Source organism: Patiria miniata, unplaced genomic scaffold (genome assembly GCF_015706575.1).
Source record: "Patiria miniata isolate m_02_andy unplaced genomic scaffold, ASM1570657v1 HiC_scaffold_5, whole genome shotgun sequence".
NCBI lineage: Eukaryota > Metazoa > Echinodermata > Asteroidea > Valvatida > Asterinidae > Patiria > Patiria miniata.
Window position 1 is genome coordinate 33200043 of NW_024037072.1, and position 17525 is coordinate 33217567.

Below are 17525 nucleotides of genomic sequence, written 5' to 3' on the forward strand. Positions count from 1 at the left end.
AAGGCCCCCGGCGGCGAAGTCTTTGACAAACGTTTTAATTTTTTGCTTTTAAGCGTAATAAAAAAAGCCTTTTCCGGTCAGTGAACGCTATAGTTTCTAATTTATAACAAATTGCAAATTCATCCTGTCGGTATAAGAAATGGGGTTAAAATATAATAAAATATTAATAAAAGATTCAACCACAACAATGCATTGCGCCCTCGCTCCAAACCGCAAGCCTAAACAGCAGTGACCGAGTGAGGCGACATAGCGGCGCTCCGTTATTTTACGCGTAAGCCCCGATCTGCTGTTGTGTATTTTCTCCCCCTGCCTCAGAAGTTGCCCAATATGGCTGCCAATTCGTAAACCCCGTGTGCATGAGGAAGTCACTTTGGAATTTATAACTGGATTTCTTTACGCCGTGGCGGCGATGTTTTTAGTAAATTACAGCCGACTGGCGGTAGTGGAACCTCCCTGATCTTGCTCGCTGGTTGCAAACTAGCGGCATAAATCTCTGCGTTATGCCGCTACAACAAAAGGAAAAACGGTGGGTATTTTTTTTTCTCACGAGTGTTGACCAGTGCAGTGCTATGTCAGTGCAGTGTACGCGTACGCAGACATACACATGACATACGGTCCCATGCATTGTGCAGGTCCAGGGTGGCCAGACCTTGTGAATGCCCAAACAAAATGCATGTAATAGCTGTTACGTAATCTGTCTGGGCTGGTGTCTGGCTGGCCACAGTATTACACAATTGCCTGTTTAAGTACATGTACAATGCTGCAGCCTTTGCCATATCAAACTCAAAGTTTTAAAAACCAGGCCATTTTTTTGTAGGCTAAACGAAAGCCAATGCAATGATGCCATGGGCAATCTTGTGACACAAATGTTGAAAAGTGAACACCTAGCAAATGTAAGTTGTCAAAATAATTTTTAAGGACCTCACAGTCACAGTGTAGTACTTTAATTAGGTGCCCTTTTTACTGTATAAAAACATTAATTGGTTAGCATCTTTTGATCTCAATTTTCGGCGATCATGTTGTTATGCCAGGGCCGGGTTCCAGAAACACTGTAGCATCCTGACGCCATTTTTTTCTTTTTCATCATAATAATGTTATCTCTATGACAGTATGAGGGTCAATCATTGCAAAAACTGAAAAGACATGAATCTGGGGCTGAGAAACATTTCCAATTTTGTTAGAAACTACTTCAAAAATGCACTCGACTCTGCATAGACTTAGTACACAACCAAAGAAGTGGCGTCTGGATACTATATATTCTTTGCCCGGTTCCCTATAGACAAATCTGGTGGCAGCCATTTTCTGTGGTGGCGCAAGGCTCACGCGAGTCGCGCTAAGATAGGGCCACGCGCTTCGGGCTCCTTCGACCAATAGGAGTAGGCCTACCGAAATCCGTGCGTGCCTCGTCTTTAAGAACACGTGCAGCATGCACGTGAGCGTAACACCCCTGAGCACTTCTAATTCTTGTCGCCGGATTCCACTATAAATAAGAGAACAAAATCTACTTTTAATTTATTTGGCTTAAAGTTAATACCAATCTAGTTGGCAACATCAAGAATGTGCAGGTACCAGTATGTCATAGATAGATGGCAGGGTTTTGAATATTGAGGGAAATTTGGGTTAAAATGACTATGGCAACGACAAAACACAACACGAAAATAAAGATGGCGATCACCACGATGTACAGTAAACGTGCAAGGCCGCTGCACTGAATCGCACGGCACCAACCATAAACCACGTAAAAATTGATACTTCTACGCCTAGAAACTGTTCAAACTTACAAAAAAAAGGTGTCATTGGAATTGAGAGAAGTCTGCTTTGGGTTGAAAAGGTATTTAAATTTTTGAATGATAAAAAATGCCCTTGATTCTAATTTGATAGAAACTAAAGAGGGGCCCGTAACTACACGATTACCCAAGGAAAAATTCTGCCAACCGGACACCACTTTTTTCAATAAATTTTCTAGCGCCAAAAGTTACCTCTTTTATGGTTATTCCCTCCACTTTCCCTCCTCTACTCTCACCCCCTCCCCTCCTTAATTTCTATTTATCAATCAGTCGCTCACTTCTTCGAGATTCGAACCTCGAACGCTTGCTTGATACACGAGTCTCTTAACTGCTAGGCCGCGCACGATCGCTGTTGCAATGATCAATCTTTGGACGTATTTGAAGTATCCATTGAAATAAACTAAATATTCATGAGAAAATAAATATTCATAATGACGTATTGCACTATCATTGGCCAGCTCATGCGACGTCTCATGCGACGTCATGGTTATCGATGTCATGCGTACAAAACGTACCGCTGTTCCAGACACTTCAATCAGTTTTGACCGGCTGCTTTCAACTCAGATCTGCATTACATGTGCATGCAAAATGTGCTCCAAAAACACATTTTTACCAATTTTTTTTCGCATGTCCACTCTTTCCTGGATTCCTCTTGGTTGAAATCACAAGGTGAGGTGAAAATTTGGATGTTTGGCGGCAGGTAAGTGGTGTCCGGTTGGCAGAATTTTTCCGATGGTACAATAAGGTTAACTTATGATTCGGTTGGAAAGTTAAATTTCCTGTTTTTTCCCCCCCAAGAACTCTGCTCGCGTTTGTAGACATGTTAAACTTGCGATTCCTTTGAATGGCAAGGCAGTGACGTCATTGTGATTGTACCCAGGGCGCACTAATGAGATCGCGAAGGATAAGTGCCAAAAATGATCGCGGTGAGAGTCTTTAGAGATGGAGCGCGATTTTGTTACCTCGGGCGATATTGATTAACTAGGGCTTGTACACAGTATTAACTGGTTCCCGTCCACAAATATTCCGACCATATCGATTGTCAACGGACCAAGGGGCAACCAGTGTAGATGAATCGATCACGTGACAACAATTTTGCAGCACTCGATCTGTGTAAAGAAGCTGTCCTCAATAAATGCATTTGTTCACATTAACGTGCGCTGGGCACGATCACAACGTTTAACATGTTTAAGGGCGGTGGGTACAAGCGAAAGCTCGCGTCTGCTCACGTGTTTCACAACCTCTCTGTTTTAGCAGGATTTTAAAAGAGAAATAATAAATCAGGTGTCGTGTGGGCAGATTTTTTGGGTGGGGCCAGGCTGCAGGATGCTAACTAACTAATTTTTTTAATGATTTTTCAACAGTAGGGCCTACATGTATTACAATTGTAACAGAATATGTGACTTACATAAACCTGTTTCAATGGCAGTTTTGTGCATGCACTAAAACCTGTCCAGCATGATCTTGTACTGTCGTAGTAGCTGTTAGGTGCCCTGCAGTCTAGTTCTAGAAGCATAACATCATCATTTTACCCCATTATTTTTAGATCCCCATTAAATCCTGCCCAGTTTCCACAAGATTCCTGTTGCTTTTCAACATCGCATAAGTATGGTGGCCTTGGAGGGACATATTGGGTAGTCAATATTTTCGCAACGGTGTGAATTTATTCACGACCAGTCGTGAATTTTTTCGTGACGTCAAGAATATTTTTGCGACTAGTCGTGAAGATTTGGACGAAGTGGTTAATATTTGTTCGACTACTCATGAATATTTGTGAACTACCGTAGTCATGGAGTTATTCACAATTAGTCGTAAAATCACGACTAGACTAGTCGCCAATTTTGTCGCGAATATTTTTTCAGTAGCTTGGAGGGTATTTCACCAAACCGGCGATAGAGGGCATTATTACATACCGGCAGTTTTGGCGGCATGTACGAACACGCACAGCAAATATCTGCTATCCCATGATATGCACACTGTTGAACCCTTCAAGTTACTTGGAAAAAAAATTACAACAAAAAATTCACGACTAGTCGCAAAAATACTCACGACGTTGTGAAAATAATCACGACTAGTCGTAAATAATTTAACGAATGTCGCAAACATATTCACGACGTCGGGGAAAATATTCACAACTAGTGAATAAATTCACGACTAGGCGCAAAAATATTCACGATTCACAACGTAGCGAAAATATTCAAGACTGGTCGTGAATAAATTCACAACGATGCAAACATATATTCGGATGTCGCAAAAATAGTTACAACTGGTCATGAATAAATTCACAGCATCGCAGAAACATTCAGTCCCTTCAGGGCCACCATACTTAAGTCTGTGTGTGGCTCACAACATGGAGGAATTTGAGACACATTTTTGGGGCTAGATTACACTTTGCCCAAATACAGCGCAAAATCTTTGCCAACAAACAGTTGATGACGCTTTGCGCCCACTTTCGAAAGCCCTAGCGAGAGTGACACACTGCATGCGCAAACAAACATTGCGCGTATGGCGTGAAGTGTGCAGACTAATTGTATCTGGAATGTTCACAAACCTGTGGTGTTTTCGCGTGAGCGAAAGGCACCGTCGGCAATCAGAGAGAACGTCCATGAAAATAATAAGAAAAATTTAACCAAATAAACTGAAATGGAAACCACAGAGAGATGTTTTGCCCTTTTGATGTGACATTGTTGCACTATTTGCCACTGGAAGTGTACATTTCTATCGGTTTCTGTTTTAATTTTTCAATAATTTTGATATGAAGTCACGGAGTAATCAAAAATTTCTTTCTCCATGTTGGGCATAATGAAACAACAGATGTTTGGCTTCAACCTACATTTAACCAGTAGAATTCTCCTTATCAGATTACATGGAAACTGCCTGGAAATTTTTTTTTTTAATTTTTTTTTTTTACATTTTTAATGAATTTGTTCTAACATCTGTCACATTTATTGAGATGCTATCATTCAATGCAGACTGTGTGTTTACTTTGTACACGCTATCAGCGACCAAACACAGTGACACCCTGCTTTAAATAACACAAATTCTATTATATGATTCTACAGGAGAAGTGTGTGTAAAGGGGAAAATAAATCCTTGATGATGTTACTTTAATTGAATTTGTGCTGTCAGTAACCCTGCAAAAGTACATGTAATAATTAAAATTTGTAAAACAATTATAGTTTATAAGCACACTATCTGCAGAAGAAAAAGTACAATTTGACTGGAGTGGAAATCTACAATGGTAATGTACGGTCGGTACATTACTATTTTTTATCATAATTTCCCTTGCCTGAATGCCTGTTGATCTGAGCATATGAAAGTATTACATACATGTACAGTAAAAGTAGTACAAGTACGTCCATCTGTCCATCATCCATGTAAAAGTTCATATGAGTCACAGTAGTTGTGTGGAAAACCTTCTATTTATACACAATTGTTGTTCTGTGTTTGCCTGTGGGGGGGGGGGGGGAGGGGTTGACCTACTTGGCAAAGCGGAGTGTACATGTATCACAACAGATACTTGTTTTGCAATAATATGGTATTTTTGTATAACATATTTGTGCATCAGAGTAAGACCAGCAGCAGGACAATATAAAATATTAACTTTTGTGATGTACAATGTTAGTTCATTATTTCATGAATTTTTGTTTCACAAATTGTTCCAGGGTCTCTAATTATATACGTTGAACTGCTAAGTGAAACTGAGTAACGTTTAATCAACTCTGTTTCTAGACAATGTAAATCACACAGAATTGGGCTATTTTGTAACATGGCTTTGGGGAAATTGCTTCTGCTGTCATTGCCTAAGTCATTTTGCTAAATGTACATTGAAAAGTAGTACATTTGACAACAATTGATGAGGCCCTCTTTTGTCGTTTGTCTGCAAATATCATCAATCACACTTTCTTTCAAGGAATGATGTATTTACCGGCTTGGTTCCAATTACAAAATGGTTTGCCCACACACTCAATCCAGGCAGTAAAGCTTCCCTGTCCAGCCCAAGTGCATGTAACCCTATCACATTTCAATATAGTAAAATGAAAAAGCCAAAAAATGCAACCTGCAGTTTGGATCTGCGAATCAATCTGTATTGCCCGGGGTGCCTGCATTGTGTAAACCTGTACACTGCTTTTGTGCATGTACGGCTGCCATTTTTATCTGGGCTTTTGTACCACTGCCTGGTGATTAGTGATTGTTCGGATTACACTGAGCTGTGTTTTTTTTCTTTTCACAAGGGACACAATCGGCCAGCCAGCTATACACGTTAAGTTAAGTCTCTGACGCTGGCTTTTCTGTGAAAATTTGTTTGTGTCGTATTTAGAAATGCTGGCTGCAGGATATATATTTTTTCACCACAGGCCTTGAAATGTCTGTGCTGATTGTGTAGATGCTTTTAAGATGTGACTCACTTTTGCCTCCTACGGCTCGGTCATGTTTTTAATCCCATACTGCCCTGAAATCAGGATTTTCTTTGACAATTTTTAAAAAATATTTGTTAAAATAATAAAACATTTGGGAATGTTAAACTACAAATTTTAAATTATTCATTTAAGCAGACTTGAATTATTTAGTAATGTACTTGCTTTCATTTCTCTTCGAAAGTTCCAAAAATGAAGATTTTACCTCACTTTCAATTCAACATGGCCGACTCGTGAATAAGGCCCATGCACGTTTAATTCAGTTCTGTAGTTGGACACACTGTATGCGCGTGTGTACACGTGTACATATAGAAGGTGTTTACACACATGGAAAATCTATGGCCTGGCTTGTCTGTTTTTGCTGCTGTTTGCACTGTCTTGAAACTTTATCTGTCAACTTGACACATACTTAAAGCTGGACTTCCTGGCCACAGGAGAAACAGGAATCAAAAGGATTTGCGTTGTGTAAATATTCATTTCCTGGTGCTTCACGACTCGTCAGTTGTTCTAGTCTACATTGTTTACTTTAGAAGTGAAATATGTATGTACTTCGAGGAGAAATGGGGCAATATCAAAATATATACAGAGTGACTGAGTTTTGCTTAATTTCTGTTAACTTTGAAAATAAAAAATGCATGTGGGCAATTCCACACTAAGGGGCCCAAAAAGTTTGATATTTGAGAAGACTTTTAAAGTTTTGATGATAAAATTTTTGCTGTAAACATTGCAAGCTTCAAACAAATATCCTCACCTGCAAATGATATAACTGGTTTTGTACTTAAGAAAATGTTTTAAAAAGTGTTACGTACAGAACGAAGGACAGACATCTTAGATAAAGTCACAAAGTAAGCAACAAATTTAATGAGCCCCTAATGTTGACTTGTTTAAGAAGATGCTATCAGTCAAAACCTAGAAAACTCGGAAGAGTCAATGTTAAGAATTGTTTGATATTTCATAATCAGGATTTATACGTACGAACAGACTGGACATTTGTCAAAAATATCTGTCCCTTTTCGTACGTTACCCTAATCTCATCATAAATTTGAAGCCAGTATGAAAACTGTCATATTTTCGCTTGATAACAATGTAAAGTGGCTTAATAATGTCACTGGAAGTGCTAATTAAAAACTGAATTTGTCCTAAGCACCCTTTTCCTTGCAGTGTGTCTGTCCACGTTACATACGTATCACACAGAAAAGATGCCTGTTATTTTCTCAAATAAAAAAGATATCATCTCTTGTCTGGTCTTGTCCTAAGCCCTGTCCGCACTGGACTTTTTTTGGTCAAACTAACCGAGACTATGGGTACTTTTCCCATGTTAAGTCCAGTGCGGACAGCCTAGGACGTTTTCCTCTCGGTTACTTTTCCTGAGTCCAGCGGTTACCTTTACTGGCCAACTGCTGCCCAGGAAAACTTCCCACGCGCCCAGGAAAACTGACCAGGTCACTTTTCCCGAGACGATAAGTCCAGTGCGGACAGTGCGAGTCAGTAAAAGCGGCTCAGGAAAGCGTACATCCGGCCCGAGCGCCCTGTTATGCATACAGAGACCGCACGAACCTGCATGTGCAGTGGCCGAACATTTTGTAGAAACACGCTGCGGTGTATCATCAAGTCCGAGCGGTAAAATCTCGTTAAAATATATATTTCAACAGACAAATACATACACAGAGAAGAGAGATCACGTTCTGAGAATTAATTTGCGGAAATTCTCTTTCTCCACCAATGTATGTTATTTTCTACGATCCAAATTCGTCCTGATACGCTACTGTAGTCATGCACGGAACAACATGGTCCGGTACCGTACGTAGGCCGTAGTCACTGGTTCCTGGCCCACATCATAGCTTCGATTCTGTAAGCATGCGATGGGAACAACGAATACTGATGGCACTGCTGCCGCACGGAACATCGTACAGCGGCATGGCTTCGACGACGTGCATCACAAATGCGTCAGAATTATAGGCCTTTTCGTCAAGATTTAGCGTGTCAAGATGAAATAATATCGTGTAAACGATTATGTTGTGCATGCAAATGGCGTGTGTAATATTACTGTGCGTATCGCGATATCGGCGGCTGAAAATGTGATCGGCAATTTGTTTTCTGTGTACGGTGAGTCATTATACTGACACCTTGACAGCTCGATTACTTCTCCCACGCGGTCTGGGTAAATTTTCCCGTGTCGAAAGTCCAAGTGCGGACAGTGGTCACATTTGACCATTTCTCATTTTACCATCGTCTCGGTCAAACCTTCCCAAAAAAAAGTCCAGTGTGGACACGGCTCTAGTCACCTTCACCTTAGCAAGGTAAAGGAATAAACTGAAGAAAATGCTAGCTCATCTTTTACCCTTTATATGCAACATCCATAAAGTTATCTAGAATTGGCTCAGTGTGGAATTGCCCATGAACATGTATACAGTGATAAAAATACTATTTTTGGCGACAATTTCTTGTGAACTGTTTTTCATCAACTCTCAGACAACTGGGAGTTGGAGCTGGGAGTTGGACTAAAAACTCACAGCTCTGATGACGGCCTAGCCAGGCCGAAAATTCAGCTCCAATATTCCTGGTGAGCACTGCTTTCATTTATTTTCATAAATTTACATACATGTATCTTCAGTGCTACGCAGGTCTGCTTCATTTTGTACGATACCGTACATGACGTACATGTAGCCTATACATGCTAGCGAAGAACAACACCAAGACACCGGTATTGTCATTCTGTCTGGCTGGCGGCTGCTCAGAAAACTGAAAAAAGTTTGTCATTTTTGATGAATGTTTTTAAATTTGCCAAGCAAAATACATCCTAGTTAGAATATGTGTACATGTATTCATGTCAGTGTATCACTGCTACATTGTATACTATAAAGCGCAAAGGGTCTGTATGTATGAGCGTACGTGTTCAGAAGTTGGTCACGAGTTGATCGCGTGCGATTTTCCACGAAAAAGGACAAGGCAAAGCCTCAAGTAATTGTACGTTCAAACCAACAAGTGAAATCATTCTCTCCGTTTGTAGCACTTCCTTTTAATATTTCTGTGGCATTTTTTTCTAAATTAAATGTCGGGCTTTGGCCAACCCGACCTTGTCAGAAAACACATGGGCATACCGTACCAGGCCTCGAAATAGTACTAGCCCGGTGTACAAATTCTAGCGAAAAATGCTCCGGGCTACCTAAACTTGGTTCCTTGGTTGCCCGGTGGGCTAGTGAAAAATTCAGTATTAAACCTACCTGTTAAAATTTTGATCCAACTATATAATGCTTTCGGTAATAGTAAATACACGATCGCAAAAGCTGAGTCGTTGTGGATGTTTTTATTTGTGTTTTCGAAACGTGATACTCGGTGATAGGGTGATAAGCGACCGAACCGCGAATGCCATGAACAGAGTAGACTGGTGGGTTGTAGTGTATAGCATAGCACACGGTACGGCGCGGTAACGCACGTGCACATTATTCTCGTTCACATCGTTTATCAAGTTTTCTAACCTTGACTGGCCACAGCTACCGGTAGCTGTACTGGGCGTTGCAGGAGTCCTTGAAAGCGTTTGATACGAAGTCTACACAAAGCCGCGTGCAAACAGCGCCCTCTTTGATAGAAAAAAAGTTTTTTCTCGTTCACTGCGCACATTCGGAGGTCCAAAATCAAGCAAAATGTGGCGATTTTTGCCAAACGTAAGTAACCGAAATGATAACAAATTTTGGGGTTTTCTTATTTTTTATATACATGTAGGCTACGGGCTAGTAAAACTCTAAATGGGCTAGTAAAATATCCAGTTAACTAGCCCAGTGGGCTAGCCAGGAAAAAAAGTTAGCGCAAGGCCTGCATACTATCTTGCCACAATATTTTTTTTTTAAGTTAATTTATGAAATTCTTATTTGCTCAAATACCGGTACATGTTCCTGCCTATTTTAATTCCACTGAGTGAATTATACGTGTAGTTATCATGTTGACTGATGGGGGATTTGGACCTGTCACCGTGGGTTACTGTACCAGTGCTCTACCAACTGAGCTATCCCGCCCTTCGCGGTTTTTGGATTAAATGTATAGTGCACATGTTCAAATTATTGGTGTTATGATGTACATTTCATACACATGCCATTTAGTGTATTCACACCAACACTTGGAATAATTGTTCATGATGTTTCTGTGGTATTTTTTTCTCTCTTGAACTGCAGGCCTCGGACAAGTTCTTCCAGTAGTGAGTCATGGCCTGGCTCCCTCAATTCCAGGTAACGTGGCTCTCCTTTTGCTTAATACAATTTACCCTGAGGCCAAAGACAAGCTGTACATGTATACATGGAAACTTCCTGACAGGCTTCCTGCATTGGTCTAGGCAAACTTTTCAGTTGGGATGAGGACATTTCTAAATTGAGGTTTTGAAATACATGTACTTTTTTTTTTTTTTTTTTTAAGTGGGGCCCGGGGGGTTACGTGCATTTTAAGCATTGTTACTTTAGCTGATGGATCTATATCTTTGGATCTTAGGTGCTTAATATGCTTGTATCTTTTGAAAACCATTTTTGGGATCATTTAAAAGATTTTGCTGGAACATATTTTGGGTAAACTAATTAATGTTAATGTGTACGACGACTACTCTTCTATCTATTGAGAGACCAATTTGGACACACCCTTCTTTATATTAGAATAGATTGGTCTTTCCCAATGGTTTACGTTGTACGACTCGCGTGCCCTGGTATGTGGAACCCTGATGGGGAACATGGTGCTTAAGTTCTTGGGCAAGACACTTGCCTCTCTCCATGTATAGTATACATGTAAATGGGGTTCCTGTGAAGGTAGAGACCAGATTGCGTTGATATTGGGCTGCTGCAAAGTCTGGTCTCATGGCCTGATGAACAGGGGTAATAATAGCGAAGCGCTTTGAGACCTTTGGTGTAAAGCGCCAAGTAAGCACCACATTATTAAAAGCTCTTTTTAAGGATTTATATTTGAATGTTTTCTTGTTGATTGGCTTGGTCGGAGGAGAGGGCATTTAATCTTGAATGATGGTTAAATCCGAGGGATTTCTGGATATTTCTGGATATTTCTGGATTGTGCGAATTTCGCCATTCTGTTTTGATTAGTTGTTTTATGGAATTCTTGCGTCTAGGAGATGTAAATTGCAGAGTGGGTTTCGCGCTTCAGAAACGTAATGTCATTTAAACACTGTATACTCAGTGTTGTCCAAGGGTTTGTGATACAAAAATTTTATAAGCTCTACATATGTACCGTACAATGTATTTGGTTGGCCCCAAGTTAGTTTATGAATTGCTTTCCACCTTTCTCATAGGCCCTCAGAAAACACTGAGTATATATTGTTTATGAAATAACGTTGGTGAAGGCATTATAACCCAGTAGGCCTATTGAATTCAGTTTCGATTTTTGTTTCGTTTTCTTTCATTCTACATGTACAATTGTATGTACTTCTACCCTTTTCAATTCATGAGTCGATAAATACTTTTAAAAGCCAGACTGCCGCAAGCCCATTCAAGAACAGGGCCGTCATTAATGTATGTCAAAATCTTTATCTGGAGCATGTCTGGGCTCGTAACCCTATTTGGTGTACTGGTCACGTGCACTGGATCCCTCAGGATCAGTCCACCCTTTAACCTGGTTTCCGCATCCCCCTCCCCCCCCCCCCCATCCATCCATACAGTGGGTGACGCGCCGCACGCCAGACGACCCCGTGACATACTTTTGTGAATGTTATTTTCAGACTATGCCAACAGGATCAGCCTGGTTTTGCGAGCAAGCAAGCCGCAAGCCTCGCTGCATGGCTCGAGATTGTCTGGCAGTATTATTGATAAGGGTACTTAATGTCCTGCTTGTCCAATTGGGGAAAAGCAGGTGCCAGTCGCAGCGATAGCTCATGCAAATTGGTGCACTCTATAGGGAGTCCTGTGCAATGGTTTGCCCGCTGGTGTTGGTTGCCCTCTTTACATGCTTTGTGTACGTGCAAACTTTTGTCCAGCATTTGTTTTCCTGGTTACCTGCTCGCAGGTCATTTATTGGGTTGACTGCGGGAGGTTACCAATGCTAGGCGATTTGTCTGTCTGAGTGTCTCCATACATTTGGACATTTGTACCAGTACATGTATGTACAAATATATACATTGTACATGTACTTTATACAGTGTATACATTTACATGCCTACATTTACATGCAGGACTCTCCTCAACTTCTATGTATTATTTATGAAACAAAGTACCGGTAGTATGTAATCATGTCCAAGATAAGTAATTTTGGAATGTTGGATATGAGAACAAACATCATAACAGAACATGCCCTTAGAAAATATAGAAAATACGATGAAAATAATATCTTTCACAATATGGCACTGAGGTTGATTACTTTTTGTGTATGATTGTACATGTACACGCACAGTAAATACATGTGTGGAAGCCTACACATTTTGCATTCGGGTTCAATGCGGAGATTTTAGGAACACCTTTCACACTGGTCAGCAAGAATCCAAGGGACAATGTCCATACTGGGTCACCATTTTATCTGCCGCCAAACATATCCATTTTCACCTCACATTGTGATTTCAACCAAGAGGAATCCAGGAAGCTGTGTAAATGCGAAAAAAATCAGGCAAAATGTGTTTTTAGAGCCCATTTTGGATGCACACGTCGCGCAGAACTAAGTTGAAGCAGCCGGTCAAAACTGATTGAAGTGGCTGGAAGACAGGGGTACGTTGTACGCATGACATCGACTACCATGGCGTCGCATGAGCCGGCCAATGATAGTGCAATACGTCATTATGAATATTTATTTTTTCATGAATATTTAGTTTATTTCAATGGCTACTTCAAAGACGTCCAAAGATTGATTATTGCAACAGCGATCGTGCGCGGCCTAGCGGTTAATAAGAGTCTCGTGTTTCAAGCAAGAGTCCGAGGTTCGAATCTCGATAAAGTAAGTGACTGATAATAATAAATAGAAATAAAGGAAAGGAGAGGGTGAGACTAAGTAGAGGAGGGAAAGTGGAGGGAATAACCATAAAGGATGCAATTTTTGGCGCTTGAAAATTAATTGGAAAAAAGTGGTGATCCAGTATGGAATTTTTTCCGAATCCAACACTGGTCCGGGTCCAATCTACACGGGTCCGGCGCTCTACATCCGTGGGTAGAAATCCAACCCTGGTCTGGACCAGGGTTAATTGTGAGAAGCTCTACCCGGGAAGAAAATCCAATAGGCTATACAGCCGAGCCGACCCAAGTTCAACCCAGTGTAGTGTTAACGGTACAAGTATGTCTTACCTTGCCTACCGGTACCTGTGTTGGATGAACCATGTTTTGCTTGCAGTGGACCCATGTTGATTTCAATAGGCAAGATAGGCATGACCACAGTGTGAAAAGGCGATAGAGTAAATGCTGTTTGCAGGCACCCCAAATGACAGATCATACATGTAAATGTACACTTTCTGCACAATTCATCAGTTCGAAGTGCTTCAACTGTATGATTTGCTCTTAAAGTAAGTGTACACATACATGTACACGTACACGATATGTGAAGTGAACATTGCATCAATTGCACTATATTTGTTTGTTGGACAAATGTTAATTGATGAGTAAATAAATAAACAACTTCATAGGAGCATGTATTTTTATCTACCTTTTCAGGAGGTGTACATGTGTATGTATGCATGAACACTTTTTACTTCACAAAATTCTCAATCTTTTTATTTGTGCCCTGCGCGCTGTTCTCAAGTGCCGAGTGCGTACATGTTGTCCTCGCAGTGTCAATTCTCTTATTCTGGTTCAATAAAGCCATATTGATCTGTGCGGATGAACACCGCTATCTAAATGGCAAAACACGAAGCGTTTGGGCGGCTGGTCAGTCCCCGTAATGCTATTAGCCAGATACGACACAGACATGCTGTCTCCGCAAGATTCCACGCTGCGTCCATCGGCGAATTTTGACACGATCTCTTTGTTATGTGTGAACCGTGAACATGGCATGCATACTGTACGTGTATGAATGCACGTACCGTATGTTGTCTTCACCACTTTTGTCTCTGTAAATGCAAGGCCCTATACATTTACAGTTTATGTGGTCAGAAATTGAGACACATGAAATGGTATTGCATGAAATGAAACACACACAGTGTACAGTGCAAAGAACCTGCAGAAAATTGATTTCATTCACAGAGCAATTCATTGAGCCATTCCTTCTTTACAATCAAGTTTTCAATATTAGGTTTTGCCCTTCACCAACATATAAACGCTGTATCCGTGTTGTACACCCCCCCCCTGATTTTTTCTCACTTTTCCTCGCCGAGTGAAAGTGAGAAAACATAGCTTGGGTGGGACTCGAACCCACGACCTCCTGCTTTCTAGTGCAGACGTCTTAACAGTACTCGACATCAACCCGACGCAAATTCCATCTTAATCTTATGTGAACAATCAAGTTTTATTTCACATTCAACATGAAGATTTCATATTAAAGCCGGAGTCCATCATTTGCAGCTATCCAAAAAAGTAACTGGCGTAATTATTGTTGAAAACATACTTGGTTGAAAGATAGTAAGGGGACTAAACTCCCTGTGAAATTATTCTTTCTGGCAAGCTCTCATTTTGAAGAAATCAACGAAAGAAGGCATTTCCAACGGTGCGTCTTAAGAAGCACCGTAGGAAAATTTAAATTAGTAGTTCGTTTTGTTATTCGGCGCAGCGCGCGCAAGCATTGGCACGACGCACAGGCGCGCGCGGTTGCTATAATTCGTCGGATCAGTGTGCGACATCGCGTAAAGCTGCAATCAAAACAATTCAAAACATGATTTAGCAACTTTTGATTTGAAATTGAGATCCTAGAATGCTGTTTTTCTCGGAATATAGGCCTACAGCTGAAGCTGAGCTGAAACTTCATCAGTTCAGTTGTTCAGTATCCTTCATTAGATTTTGAACAGTTTTGTTGCTTCAAACGAACAAAATGCACAAATTACAAATGATGGACTATGTCTTTAGTTTAAGATGAAATGAAACAAGAACACTTCCACCATTGAAGTAGGCCCATCAGTTGGTTAGCACTCAGCAATGTACTGCTACATGTACATGTACCGATACTGGTATAGTACATGTAATGTATACCTGTACACGTGTATAGTGTACATGTACATGTACCGTACCGGTACATGTACATTGTACATTGTAAACTGACTGCCATAGTGTACACACATGGGTCATTGCACTGGGACACATGTACAATGTACACAGAGCTGTGAATGCCAGACACTCGCTGTCCCTATCGGGACAGAGTGTTACGTAACAGCTCTGACCAGCTTAGCTGGACATTGCCTGTTGATTGGCTGGCTGTGAGCATGAGCAGTGGCTCCTTTATTGCACGTACATGTAGTGCATGATAATCATGTTTGTGTGTGTGTGGGTGGGTGTTTGAAGTGAGTGTGCATGTACTTTTAAGAAAGGGGTTGTACAGTATGCATCATAGTGAAGGGGTGAAATATAATAGTAAGGGGTGTCTACTTTAGTGGAGAATCAAAAAATAGGAATGTGTAACATACATGTCATATGCACAGACAGTTTTCTAAGACACACATTTTCACTAACTCAAAGTTTTGAAAAGCTGAATTTGCATCCAGATTATCACCCCCTTTTTTTCTTTCTGAATCTAGTGGCCCAGTATTGTTGATGTTTTTGTTGTTGATTTGGTATGCTTCTATTGTTTCTGTTGTTACTGATGAGGGGTGAACAGGGTAAACAGGGTTGTACATGTAAATTAGATTTACCGGTACCTGGAATTTAGTTTTTACTCTGAAAGATGGGTTTACAAATCGATTGATCCACCTTGAACTTTTGAACCATTTGAGGCGGCAGCTTGTGATATAACTGTTGAATAATTCAAGAGCTGAGGATGAGCCAACTGACCAAAAGTAATGCCAACTGCCCACATGTGTTTAGGCACTGTGCTCATTGAAATCTCTGAATGTCCCGCGACCACAGTCATGCGCTGCCAGTGACATCACATGCGGACCAAGGCTACATGAATTAGCAATGAGCTGTTTGCTGGCCAACACGGAGTTGTGTCATCACATCCTGTCATTTGGTGAGACAAAATAGACACCAAACAATCGAAACGTCTCCTCTTTCATTGTTGTGCTGTGGGCGTTGTTGTTGTTGTTGTTGTTGACATTGTGAGGTTGCGGCAGATTCTACAGCGGACTGATGATTTATCACTTGAATGGCAGTCGGTCCGTTGAGAGGTTTCAAGATACTTTTATGAGAGATGATTGACTGAGTGGACACCACGTTGCTGATTGATTGGATTGCCCTTACCGACAACAATGTTTTCAGGAACTCATTATTCTGTGGATGCGAAGGAGCAAGAACACGTAATGGAGAACCATGCATCACCAACCAGCCCTTACTCGTATGTATACTCAGAATGATTTGTCTGTCAATTGGCAGGGTGTGGTGACCAAGTGCTTGAACTTGTTGTATGGTGAAATTGTTGTTGGGGTTCACTGCAATAGCCACCATTATGACCTTGTTCGTACACTGTGTTGTGTAACTAGTCAGAAATGTACAGGTACCGGGTACATGTGTATGTATGTACAAATGTATGTACACGTACATGTACATGTATGTACAGTATGTACTCAGGAAGTTCCCTTAATGTAAAAGTACCATTTTTGTCTATGTATCCACTACCGGTGCCGGAACATGTACACGTATACTGTGCCGGTGGAAGGCTATTTTAATAACTCTTTCACAAAAGTTGATATTCAGTACACGTGCACATGTGCTGGGGAAAAGTGACAATGATTTGGAGTTTCACTTGAACCGTTTTCTTGTCACATATTTGTGCAAAACTTGTTTCTGGTAGTAATGGGCATGGATTTGTGTTGGGGGTTATTGCAATATTCACCAAGTTCTGATAACTTCATTATTTGGAGGGCACAAAGTTTTTTCTTTGAAAGTTTTGGGAATAATTTCTTTCACACATATTTTAAAACATGCACAAAATCATGAAATTTACACACATGTAGCCATACCATGTATTTTTATGTTTGATGAGGAAAGTAAACTTTGCAGTCATTAGGGTTTGTTTGATGCATATTTTTTTGGCCATTTGGATGCCAGATGTCGGGAATAAAGCTTGGTCAGTCATCCTGTGCCTGACCAAAGATGTACGGGTATGTACAATCATGGAGGTGGTACAATGTACCAGTAAATTGTATAAAGTTGGCAGCTTGCATTAATTGTGGTCACAGTGGTGGCCAAGTAGATTGATGTAATTGATTGTAACTATTTTCATTATGTTTTACTGGCATTGAAAGCTTTACAAATCAGGAAAATAATCTTGAACT

General features: G+C 40.7%; 1 protein-coding gene across 3 annotated transcripts in view; it reads left to right on the forward strand.

Annotated features, from left to right (window-relative positions):
• The first annotated feature begins 243 nt into the window (after window positions 1-243).
• Window positions 244-17525, forward strand: part of LOC119741096 — a 67832-nt gene continuing 50550 nt past the window's right edge. Inside the window, exons 1-2 of one of the 3 annotated variants that reach the window (XM_038216767.1) lie at window positions 244-526; window positions 10375-10428. In XM_038216767.1, the coding sequence (XP_038072695.1) occupies window positions 501-526; window positions 10375-10428 (80 nt within the window). In that variant the 5' untranslated portion in view covers window positions 244-500. Of the gene's footprint in view, window positions 527-802; window positions 894-10374; window positions 10429-15985; window positions 16586-17525 lie in introns of those variants that run through there. The other 2 variants (XM_038216768.1, XM_038216766.1) reach the window with 2 other exon arrangements.